The sequence below is a fragment of the Sturnira hondurensis genome, unplaced genomic scaffold (genome assembly GCF_014824575.4).
Source record: "Sturnira hondurensis isolate 20B ecotype Veracruz unplaced genomic scaffold, ASM1482457v3 Scaffold0005329, whole genome shotgun sequence".
Classification (NCBI taxonomy): domain Eukaryota; kingdom Metazoa; phylum Chordata; class Mammalia; order Chiroptera; family Phyllostomidae; genus Sturnira; species Sturnira hondurensis.
The window spans coordinates 11,642,033-11,664,093 of record NW_028077960.1 but is presented as its reverse complement, the minus strand read 5'-3'; the positions used below and the strand labels follow the sequence as shown (position 1 = coordinate 11,664,093).

The following is a 22,061-nucleotide window of genomic DNA, read 5'->3' as shown; positions in this document are numbered from 1 at the left end:
ATATGTCTCTGGATCCTCTGTATGTCCTCCTTGGGGAAGTATCTATTCAAGTCCTTTGCCCATTTTTTAATTGGTTCGCTTGTCTTCTTAGAGTGGAGTCATGTGAGTTTTTTATATATTTTGGAGATAAAACCCTTGTCTGAGGTATTATTGGCAAATATGTTTTCCCATACAGTTGGTTCTCTTTTCATTTTAATGCTGTTTTCTTCAGCCGTGCAGAAGCTTTTTATTTTGCTGAGATCCCATTTGTTTATTCTTTCCTTTATGTCCCTTGCTCTAGGGAACAGATGAGTGAAAATATTGTTGCATGTAATAGCTGAGATTTTCCTGTTCTCCTGTAGGACTTTAATGCTGTAACACGTTATATTTAAATCTTTTATCCACGTTGAATTTATCATTGTGTACGGTGTAATTTGTTGGTTGAGTTCCATTTTTTGGCATGTAGCTGTCCAGTTCTCCCAACACCATTTGTTGAACAGGCTATTTTTGTTCCATTTTATGCTGCTGCCCCCTTTGTCAAATATTAATTGACTATAGAGACTTGAGCTTATTTCTGGGCTCTCTACTCTGTTCCACTGGACCATGCGTCTGTTCTTATGCCAGTACCAGGCTGTTTTGATTACAGTGGACTTGTAATACAGTTTGGTATCAGGTATTGTGATCCCTCCTACTTTGCTCTTCTTTCTGAGAATTGCAGCAGCTATTCAGTGTCACCTATGGTTCCATATAAATTTTTGAAGTGTTTGTTCTATGTCTGTGAAATATTCCAGTGGTACTTTAATAAGTATTGTGTTGAATCTGTAAATTGCTTTGGGTAGTATGGACATTTTGATGATGTTAATGCTTCCAATCCATGAGCATGGTACATGTTTCCATTTGTGTCTTCCTTGATTTCTGTCTTCAGCGTTGTGTAGTTTTCTGAGTATAAGTCTTTTACCTCCTTGATTAGGTTTATTCCTAGGTACTTTATTTTTCTTGTTGTTATATCAAATGAGATTTTTTCCCATGGTTTCTGTTTCTGATATTTCATTTTTGGTGTATAAAATGCCTTTGATTTCTGAGTATTGATCTTGTATCCCTCTGTTTTGCCAAATTCACTTATTAGGTCGAGTAATTTTTGGGTGGAGTCTATAGGATTTTTACATGCATTATTATGTCATCTGCAAACAATGACAGTTTTGTTTCATCTTTTCCTATTTGGATGCCTTTTATTTTATTTTCTTATCTGATTGCTGTGGCTAGGACTTCCAATACTATGCTGAATAGAAGTGATGAAAGTGGACAACTTTGTCCCTGATGGTAGTGGAAAAGTTTGTAGTTTTTGCCCATTGAGTATGATGTTGGCTATACGTCTCTCATATATGGCCTTTATTATGTTTGTGTGTGTGTGTCTTTTTATATGATTTATTTATTTATATTTTTGTTACTATTCAAATACAGTTTTATGCCTTTTACCCCCACCCCAACCCAACACCCCAGCCCTTCCCATTTCCCTCCCATGTTTCCACCACCTCCCCCATTATTGGAACTGGAAACCATTATGGTAAGCGAAATAAGCCAGGCAGTGAAAGACAAATACCATATGATCTCACCTTTAACAGGAATCTAATCAACAAAACAAATAAACAAGCAAAATATAACCAAAGACATTGAAGTTGAGAACAGGCTGACAGTGACCAGAGGGGAGAAGGGAGGGAATTTCAGGGGAAAAGGGGGAGGATTTACAGGAACAAGTATAAAGGACACATGGGCAAAAACTAGGTGGGGAAGTGGAAATGGGAGAGAGGTGGGGAGCACTGGGGTTGGTGGGCTGGGATGGGAGTAAAAGACAGAAAACTTGAAAATTAAAATATTTTTTTCTTTTTATAATTATTTTTATTTATCTTAACTGTTGTTCAAGTACAGTTTTGTCTTTTACTCCCATCCCAACTCACTCCCCCTCAGCACTCCCTGCCCCCGTTTTTGTTCATGTGTCCTTTATACTTGTTCCTGTAAACCCTTCCCCTTTTCCCCTGTACAATAAACTTTTTAAAAAAATTAAATAAAAATGTGATCTTTATTAAGGGGATACACCACCATCTTCTCTGAAGTCTGAAAGGCATCATCCACAGTAGATCCAGGAGTTCTATCCCTGCAATTCCACCAGAAGCCCTCACAGAAACAGTTTGGTCTGTGGGTAGTCTAAGGTTGACAGTAGGCCAGCAGGCAGAGAAAGACAGAGGCAGATCTTGTGGTACCTTGGAATGTTTACTGACCGGCCCCCGAACCCACTGCTGATAAAAGCCAGTTTTGCAGAGCAGCTTGGCCTATCCTGGGTGCAACCGAGCCTGGAGGAATTAGCCATAAACTTTGGATCACTTTGAGCACACTGCCAAGGGCTAGACATCTACAGTACCTGACACTGGTTTATACCAGCCTCAGACAACATCAGAGCCATTCAAAGGAAAAACTCAGCTGGCTAGCATTAAATTCTGATGAGACAAATTCCACTTTGTTCTTTTTCATTATTATTTTTCATAAACTTTTTATTATTTTTCTATTTTGTCTTTCTCTTCTACTTTTGTTGTATTTTTTCTTTCATATTTCTCATTTTACTCTTACTTTTGATTACTCCACTGTCTCCTTCTTTCCTTTTCTTATTTCTATTAATCTCTTTCTTTTTCCGATTTCCTCTTTCTGTTCATTACTCATGTTATCTTCCTTTTCTCCTCTCATAAAAAAAGTTTTCTTTCCTTCAGTCTTCCCTTATTCTTTTTCCTTTCCCCCCCCTTCTCTACTATTTCATTTCTATCCCCACTTTTATTATTCTTTGCTCTTTTATCACTGTTTTTGCTGCTGTTGTTGGAGGAATTGCTTGCTTTGTCTTTGTTTTATTGTATTGTTTTGCTTTGCTTTGTCGGCACCTGTACAATGGGATACAAAATGTGGTGAGGTTTGAGCCTCTCAGCGAGCCAGCCAGAGGAAAGACACCACTAATGAAAGGGCCATAAAAATCAGGCCCCAAATGCAATAGGAGAGTCTACATAACCCACACAAAGGACGTTCCTAGAACATCCAGATCAGGAGATCAAGGAGACTGTACCACTGTATCCCATAGGACTCCTACCACATAAGGCCACCCTATGAAGACAGGGAGTGAAAGCAGATCTAACACATACAAACACACACCAAGGGACAGCTAAAATGGGGAAACAAAGAACCTCCAAATGAGAAAAAAAAGAGGAATCCTCAGAAAAACAGATAAATGAAATCGAGGCAAGCAAATTATCATACAGAGTTCAAAGTAATGGTTATAAGGATACTCCAGGAATTTAATGAGAACCATATCAGCATGAAAAAGGACAGAGAAATTTAAGCCATTTACATTTAAAGTGATTATTGATAGGTACATATTCACTTCCATTTTATTCTTTATCACTATGTTTCTCTGTATTCTTTTTCTTGTACGACCCTTTAACATTTTTTGAAACACTGATTTGGTGGTAATGAATTTCCTTGTGTTTTTCTTGTCTAGGAATCTCTTTATTTCTCTTTTACTTTTAAATGATAGCCTTGTGTATTGAATATTCACTTTGAATATTTCATGCCAATCTCTTCTGGCCTGAAATGTTTCTGTTGAGAAAACAGATGACAATCTTATGGGATTTCCCTTGTAGATACTGTCTTTCTCTTGCTGTTTTTAAGATTCTTTATCTGTAACCCTTGCCATTTTAACTATGATGTGTTTTAGTGTGGGCTTCTTTCAGTTTATCTTGTTTAGGATTTTCTGCACTTCCTGGACTTGTGTGTTTTTTCTCCTTAACTGAGTTAGGGAAGTTTTTGGTCATTATTTCTTTGTTTCTCAATCTTTGCTCTCTTTCTTCTTCTGGTACCCCTGTGATGCAGATAGTTTGACTTCATGTTGTCCCAAATGTTCCTTAAACTACCCTCATTCTTAATAATTCTTTCTTTTCACTGCTCCAATTCACTGTTTTCTGTTATCTTGTTTTCCAAGTCATTGATTCGATCCTCTGCTTCATCCAACCTACTGTTGATTCCTTCTAGAGTATTCTTCATTTCAGATGTTGTATTCTTCATTTTGATTGATTCTTTTTTGGGTGAAGAATTGTTAATGTTTATTGTATGACTGGTTCTTTTTAATGGTTTCTGTGTAGTTTCTTATGCTTGATATTTCTTTGTTGAAGTTCTAATTTCCTTGAGTATCCTTATAACCATTTTTTAACTCTGTATCTGATAATTTACTTACTTGCCTTTCATTTAGCTCTTTTTATGGAGCTTTCTCCTGTTTTTTCATTTGAGGCATGTTTCTTTGCTTCCTTATTTTGGCTGTCTCTTTGTGTTTGTTTCTATGTATTAGGTAGATCTCACAGTCTTGGTAGGGCGGCCTTATGTAGCAGTTGTTCTTTGGGACCCTGTGGTGCAGTCTCCTTGACCACATGAACATGGTGCTCCAGGGTCAGAGGCCACTTGGCAAACGTCCCATAGTATGTCAAGTCTAGCTCCGACTTGCTGGGTGCTTGAACACATTTGTGGTGGTGTGGGGTTTCAGGGAGTTGACAGGGTGAGAATGGCAGAGTTTACCAGGCCCAAACAGACCAAGATTTGGCCATGTGAAGGGAGGGCTCTGCACTGGTCAGGCGTGCAAGTGAAACATGGCCCCTGTCCTAGGGCCACACAACTCAGTCTGTCCCAGATTCTGCCAGGAACCTGATCTCAGCAGGACAGGGCTTCCAGGATCTCCTGTGAGAGGGAGGTGCTGGTGATGCTTGGAGGAATGTGGAGGCAGTGGCCTCCTACCCCATAGCCACGACTCAGTTAGTCCAGAATTGTGTCCTGATTTCAGCAGGGCAGAGCCACCAAAAGTCAGGAGGGTGGGGCCACGAGGAGCCTGGAGCACTCTCCAGGAGGTAGCAGGTATCCTGTTTGTGGGAAGTGCCAATCAAGTTCATGGGGAAGTTGGGGGAGGGGCCCCACCCCAAATTCATGTGACTCGGTCACTGACACCCCACGTCTGCCTACTGGCATCTCTATGCTTCAGTCCAGGCAGTTGACTCCTTAGCAGGTCACAAGCTCCACAGGGTGGAGTGAGGAACTCTTGGTGGGGCTATTGCTTTCTCCCAGGCTGATGCTGTATGGAGGGGAGTGCTCCACCCAGGAAAGATGGTCCAGAATGACTCCGAACAAGCATCCCAGAATCTGTCCACTTAGCTTTCTACCAAGAGCCATAAACCCATCTTTCCTCACATGACTCCAGTTCACTTTTCTTTCCCTCTGCTAGAGCTCAGGGTGAGGGACTGAGAATGAGGTTTTGTGCACTGGCCCTTTAAGAGGGCATCTGTGCTAGCTGACTCCCATCTCTCCATGACAGATTAGAACCCACATAACATCCAGAGATGTTATATGGCTGCCTCTTTCTAGTTCTGGGCTCTGGGCTGGGGAGCCTGGCATGGGATTGAGACTCCATGCTCCTCAGGAGGAATCTTTGCAGCTGAGATATCCCTTCAGAATCTCAGCAGCTGCGAATGGGGGCAGGCCAGCTCTTTTCACATCTCTGCCCTGCCTACCAGTCTCAGTGTGACTTCTTCTGAAAATCCTGTTATAAGACTTCTCTTCAGCTAGTCTTTAGTTGGTTATCCATGTTGCTTGCTCTGTATTTCCATTGTACTTCGTTTGGTTTTAGAAGGAGGTGAGTATAACACCCACCTAATCTCCACCATCTTGGATCTGAAACTTTTCTTTGTATTTTCATATTAGACAGAATTTGAGCCAAAAAGATTCTGAGGCCACATATTATCTTTCAATATGCTTCAAGTATGTAGACTAATGAAAATAATCTGTAAGACAATCCTGTCTACTGTGGATGGTAATGGAAAATGGTATAACCACTTGGGAGAATTGGACAATGTTACAGACTGCATGTTTTCCCAGCATTCTTTTGTTGAAACCTAACCATCTCCTTGTGATGGTATTAGGTGGGACCTTTTGGTGGTAATTAGGGTTAGATGAGGCCATGAAGATGGAGACCTCGTGAATGAGATTAGGGTCCTTATAATAAGAATCATGAGAGCTTTCTTCCCCTTTGTACTCTTTGCCATTTGAGAGTACAATGAGAAATGGGCAGTCTAAGAAGGGTCTCACCAGAACCCAGCCATGCTGACATTCTGGTCTTGCACTTCCAGGCTCCAGTGAGAAATAACTTGTTTATAAGCTATTCAGTCTATGCTATTTTGTTACAGCAGCCTGGACTAAAACAGGCAAAATTGAGCAAATTATGTATCTACCATGCCACCTAGCAATTCCAGTTCTTAAAATCTACACTCAAAACAAAATGACAAATGGACAAGGCTACTCATTACAGCATTATTTATAAATAAAAAGTCTGAAAACAACCTAAATATCCATCAACAGACTACTTAAAAGCCATATGGTATATCCACACAGTATGGTACCACATAACTGCAGAAAATAAGAATTTAATTCAATATATCGATGTGGAATAATCCTCTGAATATATAGAAAAAAGTTTAAAACTGTTTTTAGAGTATGCTGTTTTGTAAGGTAATGGGAAAGGAAGGTGGTGTACTCATATTTTCAAAATGAAACAATGGAACCAATATCTAATAAATATGACTACCTCCAGGGGAATACAAATGAACATAGTGTAAGAGATGGAAATGCAGACAAACACTTTGTGAATCCATCTTCTCATAGAGTTTCAACATTGGAGTCAGGTAAATATTTTATATCACATAAAAAATAAAATTAAGCCTGGCTGGTGTAGCTCAGTGGATTGAGCGCAGGCCTGCAAACCAAAGGATCGAGGTTCAATTCCCAGTTAGGGCACATGCCTCGGTTGCAGGCCAGTTCCCACTAGGAGACGCACGAGAGGCAACCATACATTGATATTTCTCTCTCTCTCCTTCCCTTCCCCTCTAAAGATAAATAAATAACATATTACAAAAATAATAATAAATAAAAATAAATAAAATTAAAAACATATCCGTAGAAATGAAAACATTAAAATAACCTAAGTATACAGTAAATGTAAAGCAGTTATGCTTTAACCAAGTAAAAATTTTACTTTATTTGACTCTAAAACCAGTGGTGTTTTATTGTTTATCCTTGTGGAATATATTCTAAGGTCAAAAAAAAAAAGAATTACGAAGGCATCTTAACTGCATTCATTATATTTACATCATGTTGTTATTTCAAAACTAAAAGTATAATTAAAATAAATCAAATAGGTAATTGTGTGAATGTTGATAGATACCATGATTTTCAGGTTAAGGGGGAAAAAAACCCATTACAAATCAAGAATTAAACCAAAAGTCCCTTTTCGAGAGTATCTAAAAATATGAGACATTTCCAATCCTTGCATGGACAGGTTATCTGAATCCATTCAAGCCTGTGGTTTACAACTTCCTTAAAGATGGCACCTGGAGCTCAATTTCTTGTTTATAGCTCTTCCCTTTAGGAGAGTGGCTGGTTACCTGATGCGCCCAAAGGGTAAAAAAATTCTCTGGAAGTTACCTTGTCTGCCTCCAATAAACCTTTCTTATAAGAGTGGTTACAGAATCTAAAGGATAAGAAAGCCGGAGCTGCATTAAACTTAGCCGCTGAACTCTTATGCCTGTGCTGCTAATAAATGTTTCTTTAATAAGTGTGTGAATGTGTGGTTATTCTACATCCACCTCAACTTTTGTGGCTACCAAATGTCTACCAAGAACCTAAAATTTGAGCATGCTAAGTTAGCTTAGGTTAGTTTACAACTGACACAAAGTCATGTTTTTCAAATTTATTCTAAACATTTCACATTAAATGAAATGTAACCATAGTCATCACAGAGCATTACCACAATAGTACGTACAAAGAATTTTTAAAATAAAAAACAAAATACAACTTCCAACAAGTTAAATGTCACTTTCCTATGTAAACAAAAATAAAATGAAACCCTGATGCTAAAAAGATACATATTCAGAGGTAAAGTACAGATACAGAAACATTTAAATATTAACATAATCCACAACTAGATCACATTCTTTTCAAGAGAGTACATATATTTGTACTCTGCATCTACAAAATTTCAGAATCCTGTTAAAATCAGAACCATCTCTGGTTTATGATACAGCACAATTCATAAGGCAAAAATATAGGCATTATTATCCAGTTCTTTAATTTCATTTGTATCTTAAGGCAAACTTGGAACTTTTTGCTTGGTATTTTAAAATAAATGGGACCTACACATGGTAATGACAAAAATAACAATTAATTATCTTAAGTTAAATAGGCATAAAAAAACATATGGATAACAATTTTTCTCTGTGCAGAGAACTGGATTTTTATTTAACTCCATATTCATACCAATAACTTACAAACCTATAGTATTTAAACTTAACTGTATTCTTGACTCTTTTCAAATGTATATCAACACTGAATCAATATACTGGAAGTGAAAATCCAATATATATCCAGCCACAGAATAATTAAAACATGTCTGATTTAAAGTGCCATTTCACAAAGGAAAAAATGGGTTAAAAAGTAGAACTTGATGTTAACTTGACTTGTGACATCTTGTAATTTCTTAACTTTTAGACTACAGAGGTTATAGAGGTTATCAAATGTTCATTAAACTTTAAGCAGTATATTTACTCTAGAATCTGATTTTCCTAAAAATGAGCACTTAGGTGGCAATACCAGAAGTTCAACACCAAAACACAAAACAAACAGAGCACTGTATGTACATGTATTTCCTTCAATGTCGGCCAGAGCCTTGATAACATAGCTAGTATTTTTTAAAGCTTCTATAATTTTGTTTTTCTACTAGAAAATATATTATCAAGTTCCAGGAAATTTGAATTTCTACAGACATTGGGTTTTTAAAATAATTCTCTTTCATGCCAATAAAACCTAAGTGAACATTAAAGGACACAAATGTTTATACATAAATTGGGTCTCTAATTACTTCTTATGATGGTGGAGATTAAGAATTAGATTCACACTTTACCATAACAGTTCTTTGGGTACAGGTCTCCCTCACTATATTTTATTGAGTGAAAAACTTATTTACATTTCTAGCCTCTATAGTATCTATTACAATATCTCATACATGTAGTAGACCCTCCATATTTGTCAAATTATCAAAATAATTTTCAAACCTAATGTTTTCCTAATACTTGATATCACTCCCTATAATTATATATTCATTCATATCTAAAACAATATTAGCAATAACAAGTAGAACTTACATAAATATCCTTTGGGCTACATTAAAAAGCACTTAAGTTCTATTACTATACTCAACAAATACTAAATAGCCAAACATTCCTAAATGGTTAAGTCTTTGTAAAATAATTATAAAAGGCAATTAATTATCTTCCAAGTGATTTAGACAAGTTATCGCTGTCAAAATTTTTTTCAAAATTTTTGGGGCAACCTTAACTGTCTCCTGTTGATTTCTAATATACTGATATTTAACCCTGGGAATTTATAATCAAATACCTTTATCCTTTTTAACATAAGACACATGTTGCTTTAAATTCACAATTTGTCAGCAGAGTATTCATAAATAAACTTCTCAAAAATCTGTACAAAAAAGCCCTGTTGTAAAGTTATTAATTGTCAGGTCACATTAATAATTCCAGTTGTTGTGAACAGTAGTACAGTAGGTTTGGCAAACCTGAAATAAATATTGTTAAATTTGGGGTTTTTTCTCTTCCTTTTACAGGTTTTCACAATTTGTTCTCTGGTACATGATTCCTATTATTGCCCAAAATGTTTCACATTCAGTCTTCTTCAACATCAAATTCAGATTTTTCCAAAGCAATGAATGCCTTTGATCTAATTTATCAAATGAAGTATATATTTTATACTAATTTGGTAGTGGCAATGATACAGAGTAAAATACTATTAAAATAAAATATATAGTGTCGCTCTGTTTATAATTAAAATAATTTTGTAGTCTTTCAAATTCCCTTCTGGGGACAAAGGATTAAAAATAGAACAACAGGATATATTTAACAAGCTTATTGACATAAATACAAAGAAAATCAAGTTGGGACATTTATGTATGTGATAAAATCTATTTTAAACTGCTTTTCTTTAAATAAAGTCTAGGCCAATCACAATAGTGCACCTTGTTCTATTCATTAAGTTTATTAAAATCAATTAAAAAGTTATTGCTATATATCATTGATTTTTTAAACAAGCAACATAGAAAATTCTCAGCCTATCAAGTTTACTAGTAGCTCCTGTTGAATTCTTAATTAGAAGAGACTAAAAGTCACTTGCAAGGTTTTATAATTTGTGCAAATATTCACAAAGCATGATACTAATGTTTAAAGGTGATTTTTACATAGTTTAGTAATATATGTTTAAATCTACAACTGGCAGTTTATGGAAGAACAAGGAAAACAGCAAATTGCCCAGCTACAGTTTTTAAGAAATAACACATATGCTAACAGACGAACTTACATTTTTATAATTAAGAATGGCTTCTTAACAATAGTTTAAAACATTATGGCACTTAAGAATGAAGTATGAAATTTTCTTACAAATATACACTGGTTTTACAGAGACTGTAAAGAGATAGTGGGCAGGTAAAAAAAAAAAAAAGGAAAATAAAATAAAATGACTATTGTACCAAAAATAAAAGTACCAACAATCCGGATAAAATGCAAGGTTATGTGTTCAAGACTAATAGACATTCACTAAAACATGCTTAAAACAAAATGAGCCAACCACTTCTTTTAAATAAGCTGTCACTTGGCAATAACAAACAATTTTGCTTTAAAAGAGCACTTCTTTAGTCAAAATAGGACCAAATTTAGAACCATTACTCAAGTAAACACTAAGTTCCAGTTTTCCTCAATAACTTTAAAATATTCAGTTACCTAAGAAATGCAGAGTAATGCATAACTGCCCAGTGCTTTAAAGTTAATGCATATATTCCTAGTTTTAAGAAGGACACGTAATATTTAGCATAGGAAGAAAGATCAAAATGTGTCTTTCTTTAAGTCACTATGGAAAGCAGAACATGGGTATTTATATAATTTTTGGATGCTATCATTAGTATATTCACTATCATTTTTAATAAGTACCAATAAATCAAGCCAGTAAAAATGAAAAATACTATCAAAACATGTCATGCATATCTCATACTGAACATCCAAAAAAACATTGTTATAGCTTCATTATAGTTCCTACAGTTAGCACCATTTTTATATCAGAATGCTTGAAAAAGCAAACAAATGTCTTAAAAAACTCAAATTATTATAAGGATGTATGAAAAACTAATATGCATCAAGGATGATACTAAACATATGTCAAATATTTACATCAACATTGGGAAGCTTGCTGTACTACTAAAAAATTAAACTGATATGCTTAACTCTATCCATGCTTAGCATAGCATAGATGGCTAAGTAAATTCATTTAGCATTAATCTGCCCATATAAAAAAGATATAAACAGTAAATATGACTTCTTTAAATAGGCCCCCAAATATCATGATACTAAAAGCATTTGTCTTGCAGTTATTATGCTCTCAGTCCTAAAGCCACTTAGCAAAAAATAATGTCCGGGTGAGTCACTATGGCATATAATTTACACCCCTTAAAAGTACCCCCAAAAGCAGCCCTTTATTTAAAGTGTAAAGCATATGAATTTATACCCAACAGACAGTATCAGCACTCTATCCAGTCATTTACTACAGTCTAGCATCCAAACATCATTTATCCTAGTAAATCATGGTACACATCCGAGGAAGAGAGCTAAAACTTAAAAAAAAAAAATAAGTTTTTCCCCACATGTACACTTACAAACATAAAACTACTTTATCCTAGTATTAGCAGGGGGAAAGTGCACAATTCAATTAGCAAGATCTTTCCTTTTTTTGATTATCAATTCACTGTGTAATCAAGAGCAACCAAAGCTACTTGTCAGTTCAAAGTACCAACAAAACTTGGAGTCTTCATGTCATTTCAAGTTAAAAAGAAAGCAATGCAGCTTTGGGGTTTTAGAAAACTGGGCATCCTTTCATGCGACATGAGGTTCATCACCTATTTCCATGAGGCCACACTTGTCAAAGTGCAGTTAATCCAAAATTGCAGCGACAGTATATCATGCCAGCTGAATCCAGCCATGTATCTGAGATAGGGTCATATTTCTGCACGGTGTTCAGATAGGAAGACCCTGAGTGACCACCGACTACATAAAGGTAGTTATCAATTACCGCAGCACCAACTCCTAGAAGAGGTGAGTGAAAATGGAGAAAAAACATGTTAACCATCCAGTAAACTTCTCACTAAAAATAAGTTAACTAGTATCTTAATGTCTTCTTAAAATGCACATTAATAATCTATTAATCACACAAACAATACAGTAATATCCCTGTATACAAAAGTAAGGTAAGAGCTGAAGTCTTTCTTCACTTTTGCTCTCCAATCCTACTCTCTCTCTCCCCTCCTCCACAGGAAACTAGTATTAAAAATGCAGCAATTCCTTTCCTACAGTTTCTGTTAAACTATTTGTCACTATCATTAGTTTATGAACTCCTTGAGAGTGGGCACTATTTTTAAAATTCATCTCTGCCTTCTTTTAATAGTTTGCATGGGATTGTGCATATGGCAGATACTTTTTAAATAAAGGCTTGGGTAAGTAAAAAAAAAGAATGTAGTAAAATGCACTGCCCACATTGATTATTTATGAATCAAAATGTTTATAATGCAATGTTTTTAATGAAGGAGAATGAACATGAAAAAAGAATGTACTATATATTCTTCCATAAGCTTTCTTCTCAATTCATATTTACATATATTTTTCAAGAAATCATTTGTTTTTACCAGGTTTTCAAATACAAGTATCTCCTTCTTTTCAGAAGTTCACATTACACCATTTTGCTTTTATAAAAAACCCACCCACCTTAGTATAGTTGACCCCTGAACAATGCAGGGGCTGAGGACACCAACACCAGCACAACCAAAAATTCAAGCAGAACTGACTGCAAAAACTTAATAGCCTACTGTCGACTATAAGTTTTACCAATAATATATACCCGTATGGTTAATTAACCCATATTTTATAACTACATATATTATATACCATATTCTGACAGGAAAGCAAGCTAGAGAAAAAAATGTAAGAAAATCCTAAGATACAGAAAATATATTTACAGTATTGAAAAAAAATCCCTATGTAAGTGGACTTGAGCAGTTCAAACTAATGCTGTTCATGGGTCAACTGTGCATGGTTCACTAACCAAAAAAATCTGAAGATTTTTGTTTTTTACAAAAAACGGTTCGGCATTTGTTTTGCAGCGAGCAGGTATAGAGGCAGCGTGCACCCTACGTGGCAAGAGCGGCACTGCCCATCTCCTTCCCTGGGAACCACACTCAGTAGCTCAGCATCGAGCCGCCAGAGCTCTGACCTGTGTCCGTGAGCACCTGTGCTTTATATCAATTTACTCTGCGCACCCATTAAAAAGATATGTCCTAACATAATTGCTTCTAGGTTTTAACCATTTTGGCTTACTGAAAGGTGTCATAGGAACACTCTATTTTCAAGTAGCAGGGGAAACCTATATATTGAAATATTTAAAATAGCTGAGCTACACAGTTTCTTCTCTAAAAAGTCTACTTTATATGTCATAGTTCTAAAAAGAACAAGACTGCCTAAATTTTTTTACATTCTCAATTTTTTATGGCTTTCTCTCCCAATAACACCATGGAAACTAATTATAGTAAACAACTGAAATAGTTCATTCCATTTTGTCCTTTCAGTGTTCTTTGCAAGTTTATGTTTCATGAGCTTCTTACGTCACAAATTCAAAGAATATCCTAAAGTATTCCACAATAATTTAAAACTTTTTAAAAAATATTTTATTTATTTATCTTTAGAGGGGAAGGGAAGGAGAGAGGAAGGAAACATCAATGTATGGTTGCTTCTCGTGCATCCCCTGCAGAGAACTGGCCCCTGCCAGAAACTGGCCTGCAACCCAGGCATGTGCCCTGACTGGGAATCGAACCGCAATAGTCTGGTTCGCAGGCCCGCACTCAATCCACTGAGCTACACCAGCCAGGGCTAAAACTTTCCCCTTAAAATAATGTGATTTCAGTTGGGCTCAAAGATAATTTCTTCTTTTCCTTGATGTGTTTGTTTTTCTCTAGGTAACCTGAAATCCAACTTTTTCTTAACCAGCTATAACCCCTGAGCAGGAGAGAACATTTGAAAGTGAGCAGCAAAACGGAACATCTGAGGATTGTGTGTGTGTGTGTGTGTGTGTGTGTAAATACAGAAAGATGACGTTTGTTAAATGGACAAGAAGAGCTTCTATAAGATACATTGTATTACCAGCATTTCTCAAAATTATAATATGTGCACTGGCATAGTAAAACCACAGTAAAGACATCTATGCAGTTTTGTCTCATCTAGTTGCCTCCAGTTTACCTCAAAGTTTTTTACCCCTGAACAAGTAATACTGTTTACTATTATATTCCATCACTATAAAAAACATTGTCCTATATGTTACAAATTAGTAAGTTATTATTACCTGTTCTGGGTTCTTTCATTGGTCTACACAGAGTCCACTGATTTTGATGAGGGTCATATCTTTCAATACTTGACAAATGTGAGACACCATTATGTCCACCTACCACAAAAATAAAGCCCAGCATGACACCCACACCAAAGTGAATCCTTTTATCTGCCATAGATGCAACCATCTCCCAGGAGTCCTTACTTGGATCATAACGTTCCACACTGCAAATATTCACAGAAGAAAATTAATCCACATAGTCTGTGTCATTCTCCCTACTAAAGCAAAAGTAAACCCCACCATTTGAACTCTTAAAAGTTAAATAAACAGTCAGATAAAAAACAGAGTAGTCTGTTCCAAATGTTTAGATTTTGCTAGTGAGATTGCAGGGATAAAAGATTACCTTGTGGACCACGTACAAAAATAGCTGTATGCTATCCCATTATATATTGTGTAAGCAGCAAAGTATATTAAGGTTATAGAACTTCTGGAGTCAGAGAACTGGGTTGAAGTGCTAATGAGGCATATCTAGAGCTGAAGAAACCCTAGCCTTACCATTTTGGCTATGTGTAACCCTGGTTAAGTCATTTTGTCTCACCTACAAAAATCGCAATAATACAACCTCAAAGAATGCATATAAGAATAAAGTAAATAAGTATGCATGGAAAAGGACTTTGAAAATCACCCAACTGAACATAGATGCACTCTAAGGACACTAAGTCTTCTACACAGCTAAGGAAAAGGGGAGAGAAGGAAAGAAGACGTTTTATTTTCATACAGGAGAATTCATGGTGGTTTATTACAAAGCAAATACCGCAGACTTCATAACATGAACTAGCTAATGATAATAATCTCAGAGTGATTTAGGAGAATTCAGGGATTTAAGTCAAATCTGCATTCCAGAGAATACTTGGCATTTCCAAGCTATCTCATTTAAATCCAGATCAAATCAGAATTTCCAAGAAAGTTTCTCTAGAAAATACCAGAAGCCCTTTTAGCCTATGCTTTTCCTAGAAGGGGCACAAAGGCAAGCTTGTTGAGTTTGTTCTGGTCTTAACATAACTTCTCAAAAAAATCCTAAAGCATCTGAGAGTCAGTGACATAATTCTGGAGTTCTGAACAGAGATAAGAGAGTAGACTAGACTGGGATATAGACTAAACCACAACTGTTTCTGAAAGGTCACCAGGATAAAAACCATTAGAGCAAAACACTGGACAAGAGTTGGCAATGAATTGTAGCAAAAACCTAAATTTCAAGAGCATTATCTCAAAACTAAAATACTTAACCTTTCATCCTATAAATTTCTGTCAGCAACTTCTCAAATAATAGAAATGTATGCCTGGGACCCAAATATTTTTCCTTCAACTAAGAGAACAGAAAAAAGGAAATATCTTAGCTTACACCAAAGTATTTACAGATGAGATGCTGTTGTGCCATTACTTTCTCAGTTAACAAATCACAATGTATTCTTTCATTAAAATGCTCATAATAAACCATGTACCATTTTAATTAGTATTAGAGATAAAATGTCTGGCACATCAGTTTTCAACAAAGGTTCAGAATTACGAATAATTTTCTATATAAGCAGTCACTTTATGCTTTTATTTTTCTGACATATTTTTCTCCTTTATGGACAGGATAATATAAAGCGCAGAAACCTCAAATTCAGCATGCAGCATAACAGCATCACATAATACCTGATTATAGAGTAAGAACACAGAAAGAAGTATTTAAATAAGGCTCTAAGTTTATATGATGCATTATAATATTGTATAAGCATATAGAAATTACATTTTTCAAGTTTTTATTCTACTAGGTAATGCAATAACAAATCTATCACACACACACACCCCAAATCTAAAGTTGTCTAACTTCATCTTATTTTCAAATTTTTGAATTTTAAAATCTACCCATTTATACTGATTGAATGAAAAGTAAAATATAGTAAGAGGCACTGAATCTTAGGTTTGTACTAAATCCCCAAGTAAAACAATTAGAGTCATAATCAGGGAGCAGATCAAATTTTCAAAATGTCTATTAATATTATACACTTTAAAAATTAAAAAAGAGAAGTTAATTTATACACAAGAATTGTTTAAAAACCAGAGATCACTGTTAACAATACTTTAAAAATGTACAGCTTAAGTTAAGTACCTGTTCATGTGGGCAGGACCATACCCACCAATAGCATATATCATTCCATCCAGCACAGCTGCGGCAAAACAACTTCGTGTTGTCGTCATGGGTGCCACAGGTTCCCATTTCCTTAATTTGGGAATGTACTTCTCCACAGATTGTAAGTAAGACTGTCCATCATAACCACCCAAAGCATAAAGCTCTCCTGCAAGCACTACCACTCCAAGGGTGCTTCGGTGCTCATTCATCCTCTCCAGAGAGGTCCAGGTATTTGTGTCAGGATTCCAGCACTCCACTGAATTTTCATGTGTTCTAACAGTGAAATCTGGACGCACATCAGTTTCAATACCACCTATAACATACACCTTTTGGTCTAAAACGCATATTCCAAATTCATGGCGAGGCATGTTTAAGGGTGCCAAACCAATCCAGGAGTCATTCTGAGGAAAGTACATCTCCACACTAAAGAATAAGCAGAAAAAAATTAAATTTTAAAAATCAACATGGTCCATAAACAAGTAAAAATGTTTCTTTTCACTAGTAATCAGGGACATGAAATTATAAACCACAATAAACCACAACACACTTTCCAGACTGGGAAAAATTTAAAGTCAGATAATAGCTAATAACTATTGGCAAGAATGTGGAACAAGGAATGAGTACTTTGTTAGTGACAGTGATAAAGCTGATAAAGCTACTCTGGAAAACAATCTCACACCATCTGGTAAAAGTGAAGATACACACACATTCTAATGGAGCAGTAGCATTTCTGCATGTATTCTATTGAGTGCCTATTACAGTCAGTTCTGTACCGAGCACACACACAGAAATGTTCATAGCGGCACGACAATCATCCATCTAAAGGAGAAGGGAAAATGAGATGGTATATCCATCCTACGACTGAGCAATTCCATTCTTAGACATGTTCACAAAAGAAATGTACACATATGTATATGTACAAGGATGTTCACGGAAACATTACTTGTAATAGTTTAAAAAACTAGATGTTTTTAAATGTGCCAAATGTTCATCAACCAAAAAATGGTGAAATTGTGGTATGTCATAAGAGAATACCACACAGCAATGAAAATGAAGAAATTATAACTACACACAACAGGGATGAAACTTATACATATAATATTGAGAGAAAAAAGACAAATTCAAAAGAATATGTTCTATATACTGTATTTTTCCATGTACAGTGCACCCCCGTGTATAATTTTGACCCAAACTTTCAGAAAAAAAGATCTTTTAATTTTTTACTTATTTATATTTAGAAACAAAATTGATTACTGTATTTCAGGGTATTATTTTGCATACAGATATCATTATCACTTTCTACAGTTATACTTTTAATGCATAAGCATAAATAAAAGAATTAAAACCATTCATACAGATACAGACTTAGTACTCTCCATGTATAACACACATTCTTATTTTTCCCTCAAAAATTTGGGCAAAGAAGTGCACATTACACACAGCAAAATATGGGTAGTTCCATTTATATGAAGCTCAAACACATTTCCAATCTCTGGGGTAAAAATGAGGTTACTGGTTACCTCTGGGGAGGACAGAGAGGGAGCTCAAGGGTGTTTCTGGGTGTTGGTCATGTTTCCTATTTCTTGATCTGGTTTGTAATATTCACTTTGCGGTAATGCCTTGAGCTTAGAATTTGTGAACTTTTCTGTATGTGTATTCAGGAACTTCAATTAATTTTTGTAACTAATGTGTTCATTGTAGAAAATATTATGTCCATATACTACAATGAAACTGATGAACTACTTCCCCATGCAGTCTCACAGATGAATTTTGTAAATTTACTGTTGAATGAAAAAATACATGTCTGAAGAATATATATAACACTTCATTTACATAAAATGTGTAAAACCAAAAAAATGAGTAAAACCTAATGATATATTGGGGCACATATAAGATGCAGCAAAATTATAACACAAAGCAAAGGGATAATGCACAGAAAATCCAGAATAGTGATTCCTTCTGGGGGAGGGAAGGAGATAGCTTCTAGGAGGGGCATAAGCAGACTTCAAAGATATTGTTATTAGTCTATTTCTTAAGCTGGTTAATAGATACTTGGGTATCTACCATGCATATTATATATGGTTTCTTACATTTATAGATATTTCATTACAAAAAAAAGTTGGGAAAAAGTATCCAATGTTCCAGGCTCAAAATGCATAGCATAAAAATATATTTTCTTTATCATATATGGTCAAAGTGCAATGAAAGTTGTTCATTCAATAGTTACTGAACAACTAAATACAGTTTTGTTATATTGCTTGTTTTTAAAATGTGAATTTGTTCCAATGAGAACAATACATCAGGAAACTATTTGATCTCAAGGCGAGCAGTTTCACTGAGATGGTGGGGACATATATCGACTGGAGTGGCTCAAGAGAGAATAGGAGATAAGGAAGATAAAACAGTGGGTATAGGCAATTTTTCCAAGGCTTTTACAATAAAGAGTGAAAGACATGAGGAGGCAGCTATAAAGAAGAGCAAAGGAAGTCGATAAGAGTCAAAGGTAGATTAATTTAATCTGGGTGTTTAAACTAGAACATGTTTGTATGCTGCTGGCTATTACGCAGTAAAGTGGGAGAAAGTGATAATACAGAACAGCGACAGAATAACAGTAAGAGCAAAGTCCTTGTATAGAGAGACGGAGTGGAAACTGGTGAATAAATGGATAAGTGGAGGGATTGGTCTTAGAAATAAGTTGGTAGATTTGGTGATGGAAAAATGAGATAGCTCTCTTCAGATTGCTTCTATCTTCTCAGTAGAGTTAAGAGACAAGGTCATCAGCTGAAGAGTTGGAAAGTGAGGGTGAGGATGTTTTTATGGAGAGAAGAGATGATGTAAAACAGTCCTCCAAGGAAGTGAAAGAGTACATTAATTAGGGAAAGGCATAGGGGTGACTGGGAGTGCTGAGAGCCACAAGTGAGACCAGTTAAGATGGATATACGTGTCTCTCCAGCCACGTTCTGTTGCTCAGGTGCAGCCACGGCCTAAGTGGGAAACTGAATTTAACTAGATGAGTACAGTGGAAGGAAAGACTGGTAAGAGGGCCATGAGTGTATTCAAAGTAATGATAACAACGATGTTCCTGGAATCGAAGCTGGGTAAAGAGCGAAGGCAAGGACATGTGGTGGCTGGTGAGCAAGAAATCTGACTAACTGATTAGAAGGCCAAAGGACTAAAGATCTTGAAGGGTACAAAGAATGGCTGCAGTGGGTGTACTGAAATAAACAAGCTGGCAAGAAAGGAGGTGGTGGACAGAGAGTGAAATGTCTGAAACCAAGATCTTCAAAGTGTTCAAGTCACTGGTAATAACGAAGTTGAGGGTATGACCATGAAACTAGATGCCTGAGGTAAGGCAGAAAAGATGGGTAGGAGTGAGTTCAAGGAGAGAGGCAAAGGAGCTGGATAACTGTGGATTATACTATGTAGATGTTGACATCAGTAAGAATAACTATTTATGTAAATGATGAGAAAGACAACCACTTATAAAAATCATCAATAAATGAAGTTACTGAAGGAACAGCAGATGGTAACAGGAGGGGCATGACATGACATAGCCTGATGGCAAAGGCTTGCGTGACATGTGTGGAGGGTTTTGAGGGAGGGGAGATAAAGAAATTTTGAAAGTGGCTATGAGCAGCAAAACAAAAAAAAGTACTTAGTAACTTTTAGGACCTGTGATACATGAGGCAAGGGAAAAAAAGTTTTAAGACAGAAAAAACAGTGTTCGTTAAGCCTCAGCCTTATTTCATTAGAGCAAACAAGAAGTTAAGGATAAAACAGGTTTTTCTTATAATAGAATGTGAGTTCTAGAGGACAAAGCAGATTTAAGAAGTCAAAATCAAATAAACAAGTTAGGCAATTAGGTTATATTAGGTGGTATACAGGGACATACAATAACAGTGTAATAAAAAAATGTATTTGGTTTTTGTCCCAGGTTCCTAGCACAGAACTCCTTGTAATTTCCTGAGTGACAGGAAGTTATGGCTTTAATTTATAATTCGAAGTTATACTATATGCTAACTACCCAATTTCCAGAACTGACCTTGTCTTTGAGCTCTGTAATCATATCCAGCTAGTACTAGAATATCCTTCACTTGGATATTTAATAGGCAATTCAAACACAGTATTCAAAAACTAAACACATTACTTCCCCGGTTAAGTCGCTCCTCCTATATTCTCTCTTTATCTTGTTATATAACCTAATCAACCATTCATCCAATATCTAACCAAGAAATCTTACTCATGTTTGATTTGCCCTCTCATTATCAGCTCTTATATGTTCAGTGAAATCCTATCAATCTGGTCTCTCAAAAATTTCTTAAATGAACCCCCTTCTCTACCTTTACAACTACTACCCTAATTTAGGACCTCATAACCTCTTGCCTGTACTTACTTTTACAATAACCTCTTTCCTAATCACTCTGATGTTAATCCTGGCCACCTTGCTATGTCTCCATGAAACAGTCAAGAATGATCTGATATAAAATCATTTTACTCCCCTTCTTAAAATAGTTTTTTAACCCACCTATATCCTCTGTCATCATGGGACACAAAAACCTTCTTTGACTTGGCCTACTACTTGATAGCAAAAGTTGTATACTTTGGAATACCAAATGGTTCTTCATTTTCTGCATAGCCTATACCGTAACATATGACTTTATCTTTCTGTGCTTCCTGTGACCTTCCCACTGTTTTCTTGCTTGGCTCTTGCTTAGCCTTTAACACTCAGCTTGGACATTAACTTTTCCATAATATCTTCCCTAAATCCCCCAAATGGGATAAATGCTTCTCCTTAATATTTTCCATAGAATTATCTTTATCACCATATTAAAATATACATTACAATTATCTATTTAAATATTTGCCCCTTCACTAAATTATGAACTTGTTAAAGATCCATTATCTAGCACAGTGTCTGATGCACAGGTGTTTAATACATTTTGTAGAATTAATCTGAATATTCAGGTTGATTCTAACTTTTTCATAGTTATAAATCATATCACGCTTTTTTCTTCTGATAGCTTCTATGATGAAAGATGACTGACTTACAGATATTAACAGTTCTTACAACTCTTTGATAATCGGTTATTTTTTAATACTCAAGAGACCAAGAGATAACCGTTCAAGAATTTTTACAATGTAAATTCCTATTTGGAATTGCGTCATAACATTTCACTAATATGATTCACTTCATGCCAATAATCAATGCCTTTAAGAAGAATAAACAGCCCTGACTAGTGTGGCTCAGTGGGTTGGGTATCCTCTGCAAACCAAAGGGTCACCAGCTCAATTCCTGGCCAGGGTACATGCCTGGGTTGCAGGGCAGGTCCTCAATGGGAGGTATGCGAGAGGCAAC

General features: G+C 35.8%; 1 protein-coding gene across 3 annotated transcripts in view; it reads right to left on the bottom strand.

Moving 5' to 3' along the window:
* Positions 1 to 8,394: 8,394 nt before the first annotated feature.
* The window catches only part of KLHL28 (kelch like family member 28), a 28,324-nt gene continuing 14,657 nt past the window's right edge, over positions 8,395 to 22,061 (bottom strand). For all 3 annotated transcript variants that reach the window (XM_037047214.1, XM_037047211.1, XM_037047212.1), the window contains exons 3-5: positions 16,685 to 17,128; positions 14,545 to 14,753; positions 8,395 to 12,242 (exon numbers count right to left, since the gene is read on the bottom strand). In XM_037047214.1, the coding sequence (XP_036903109.1) occupies positions 12,079 to 12,242; positions 14,545 to 14,753; positions 16,685 to 17,128 (817 nt within the window). In that variant the 3' untranslated portion in view covers positions 8,395 to 12,078. The remainder of the gene's footprint in view (positions 12,243 to 14,544; positions 14,754 to 16,684; positions 17,129 to 22,061) is intronic.